General features: G+C 34.3%; 1 protein-coding gene across 2 annotated transcripts; it reads right to left on the reverse strand.

The window, feature by feature from the left end:
• Positions 1–804: 804 nt before the first annotated feature.
• LOC116853713 (odorant receptor 30a-like) lies at positions 805–3,218 on the reverse strand. Of its 2 annotated transcripts, none has more exons than XM_032834883.1 (5): positions 1,939–3,218; positions 1,628–1,727; positions 1,416–1,526; positions 1,129–1,284; positions 805–956 (listed from the first exon to the last, which is right to left on the reverse strand). In XM_032834883.1, the coding sequence occupies exons 1-5, from the start codon at positions 2,715–2,717 to the stop codon at positions 903–905; spliced, it is 1,200 nt and encodes a 399-aa protein (XP_032690774.1). In that variant the 5' UTR covers positions 2,718–3,218; the 3' UTR covers positions 805–902. The 2 variants fall into 2 exon arrangements, with proteins under 2 accessions (XP_032690774.1, XP_032690775.1); XM_032834884.1 differs by having other exon boundaries at positions 2,110–2,931.
• Between the last annotated feature and the right edge of the window lie 468 nt (positions 3,219–3,686).

The raw sequence follows: 3,686 nt of genomic DNA on the forward strand, positions 1-3,686 counted from the left end.
GGCCATTGACTTTAAGCAGAATATCACAAACGCAACTTACAAACGTGACTTGTATATATTGGAAAGAAAATAAGTAACTATGTCTCTTTTGAAAAATATACAATGTACATGTATAATTATTTCTTCGCATAATAAATAAAATGTAGATAATTATCTTTTTATAAATTTTCGCAACTATAGTTTAACGTCTTTTTATTACGTGGAGGGAAATTTTTCCTGGTAAATAGAAAAATCACGAATCAGCTTGACGTTCTGCAAAGAAAAGTTATCCATAATAACAATGTATAAGACTTAGTCTTCAACTTGGCAAAAAAACTGATGCCAGGATAATTCTATACTGAAATGTTTTTTAGACGTTACAAAAAATAATACTTATAACTGAATAAAAAAAAGCGCGGAACTAACGGAATTAGAAATGCTTACCTATAATACTGCGATACCCTCTATAACGAAAGAAAAAAGCTTTCATATCTACTTTTAATATCTAAAGAAGAGAGTATGATATGTAGGAGCCAAATGACGGTTCATTGGTGCGACTGCCAAATAAAATTATTGAAGAGAGGATCTCGTTATTTAATTGTAGTTAGATGCACGCACTGAATAATCCCTCGGTGTTTACTTCAAACGTTCGCGGTGAACTTTTCTGTCGTGTGCAAACTATCTCTTGCTCTCAATTAAATCGGTATACAATTTTTTTCTCGTTCTCAAATAAACTAACATTGATTTAATTCCATTTTGTAATGTGAAAAATACTGCTTCGTCAGGAATGAAATCTGGACCACCTCAGTAGTAAAGGACGCCGTATTTAACTTTCAATATCTAATTATGTTTACTTCAACATTACATACTTAATAGTTTCTCCATTTTACGCTAAATTAATCTATAAATAAATGTATTGTAATTCAATCTACAACTGATCGAAGGAGATTTAAATATCCCACGCCTGTCTTAACAACCTAAAATAAAATAAACTTAAATTAATTGCTTTTCCCTTTTCCAAAAAAGAAAGAAAAAAAACAATAAATATCGGATATGAAAGCTTTCAAAAACATACTTCAATTAAAGTAGTCGCGTATACTACATATAAAAATAGGAACCGTATTCTTTCTGAGCAAAGATATTACTTACAGACCCGAATGTCCTAAAGGATAACTCCAAGTAATTGCCTGCCTTAAGTTTCATTGTCTTATTACACATGAGCATAATTAGAATTAATGCCCGCACATTTGCATCCGGAAGAAGGTGCCAATCTAACGTACATGCAGTCCAAGCTACTTCTTCTCCCTAGTTTCGTTAATAAATGATAAATATTAGGATAACATTTAAAGAAAAGTCATCATTTTGTATGATATGGCATTATTATCACCATAATGTATGAGTAAGAATGTGCGTACCACGAATATTAATATATCTACCTTTTCAGAAAGTTGCTCACCAATAAAACAATATATAAATGTGTTGAAAGTGAATGACATCACTAAAATACAATACGTACAAATGGCTACGGCATTGCTGGCCTCCCATTCCTACATAGAGAAATAAAATATATTAATAATTTTAGTAAAATATATATATTATATTTCACATCTCAAACATGTATATATTTTACTTAATGATTTTTACATACCATAATTAAGCAATATATCATGAGGCATAATATGGAAGTACATGCTACAAGTTCTACAAAACTCGAGAAATGTACAACGCCTTGCACCATATCTAAAAAACTGAAAGCCATTGTATGACAAATGTAAGTCTTGTTCTCCGAAAATAATTAATTATCCATCATATTGACGTATATTTCAATTAGTGCGATCAAAAAATTAATTGTACTAAAATACTATATGATATGCCATTTCAATTGATATAATAATAACAAATATATATGCTTTAAATGAAATATAGCTACTAACATAATTGAGATCAAACGATTATTACTTTCGTATTTTTATTTGATATTGTACGATAACAGATAATTTCTTGTTCACATGCTCAAGCTCATGTTTGACCGTCAAATTGTTCATTAGTACCATTAAGATGTCTAATTGCGCGATGATATGCATCGTGAAGAGCGCCACAGTGCCACAACCTGCCACTGTGATCGTATACCTGATGAAACCCGTGAAACACTGTACGAAGAATACAATCTCGTAAGCCGGACTGATCTGTGGATCGAACACTACATAGTAAGCAGGACACGGCAAAGGTCTAATTGTAATGTTCTGAGCGGTGACAATCTTCCCTCTTGATAACGGTATGGCTGTTCGATATGTCATACCGGCGCCATACATAAATATTCCGCACAAGATCAACAAATGTCTGCTAGTTTTCACGTGAAAAAGCATCGTGTTGCGCTCAGTCGAACTAGTAACACTTTGAAAATCTTTCTCCACACACGCCAAGCAATCCTTCATTTGATTCTCCACGTACAACATATTGCTATACTTTAAAATCGACACAATCATGAATAACACAACGCCTATAACCTTAATTCTCGCGCGTGTCTCCTTCTGCACCACGAATATATAAAGGAGTACAGAAATTAGATCGCAACAAAGGATAAAGTAGCATCCGAAAATCAGCACGCTCTTCGTCAGCTTTTGTAAAAGACAGATTTTCTTGTTTGCGTTGGGCCAGACGCCCAATATGCGAAGAAAAAACCGATTCAATTCGTATGTATAACTTATGTCACGTTTGTAATTTTTATTGTTGTACATTGTAAAATGTTTTTCACTTGAGACTCTACTGTTGGTACTTTCGCGTTCGTGAAGTATAACGCAATGTCACGAGGCGACGACTGTTTTCTCTTTTGTCTGTTCATCGCTAGCAAGTCTCTATATTCGCGCTTGCGTATTGTAACGATTGAAACGATACGCGCAATGATAGAAACTTTGGTGTCCGCGAGCAGCACGCATTTGCACGGGAGGGGATACACTCTTTGCTTTTCTCGTGTTCTTACTGGTAAATATATATTAAGGCAGGATACCACCTTTGTACTTTCAAAAAATCGAAAATTTTTTTTTTGGCTTAAAGTACTCTTTCAAATGTATAGAATCGAAATTCATCCATTAGAAAGGTGACCGAAACTTTTTTCTAGTGTTATAAACCAGTTTGGAGCAAGCGCTCTCGGCGCGTTTCTCGGGCTGCCGAGCGCGCACAGACAGTCTACCTGTCTCATCCTACTACTTGTGAATTTACCGACCTAATTATGGCTTCTTTTAGTTCCAAATAGTGAAGTATATATCGCTAGTTACTTTTTTCATTATAATATGACATATACTTCTATGTTTTATATAGTTCATAACGAATTAGTCGTGTAAACATCATTCACGTGTTGCTTGGTTTTGTCTTTCACAAGTTTCTTTCGAACGTTTATTCATTGTTCATCATGGGGAAGACAAAAGTAATGGAGAAAAAAGGGACAAGAGGAGGAATTAGTCGTGCCTCGAAACCGAGAAGCAGCGGAAGGAAGCCGCTGAATCGATACATGTTAGAAACAGAAAGTGAGAGTGTCAGTACATCGGCAAAGAAACTGAAACTTAGTGAACATGAATATCATACTAATGTGGACGCAACTTTTGGTTATCGTGTGATCAATTTTGTAACTGTTTTTGCAGCAATTTCTGAATTTGTAGTGTGCAAAGAGTGTAAATCTCCCATAAAGTTTCAAGAAGCAAGTATCCGTG

This window comes from Odontomachus brunneus, unplaced genomic scaffold (genome assembly GCF_010583005.1).
Source record: "Odontomachus brunneus isolate Ranch 3 - 2012 unplaced genomic scaffold, Obru_v1 Obru_scaffold_491, whole genome shotgun sequence".
Taxonomy (NCBI): Eukaryota; Metazoa; Arthropoda; class Insecta; order Hymenoptera; family Formicidae; genus Odontomachus; species Odontomachus brunneus.

Bases quoted from the DNA above. Each gene is read 5' to 3' on its own strand.
- LOC116853713 (XM_032834883.1), bottom strand. From the start codon at position 2,717: ATGTACAACAATAAAAATTACAAACGTGACATAAGTTATACATACGAA. The intron at 1,728-1,938 runs GTAATAATCGTT...AATGGCTTTCAG, and splicing joins TATCAAATAAAAATACGAAA to TTTTTTAGATATGGTGCAAG. The intron at 1,285-1,415 runs GTAGATATATTA...TAACGAAACTAG, and splicing joins GTGAGCAACTTTCTGAAAAG to GGAGAAGAAGTAGCTTGGAC.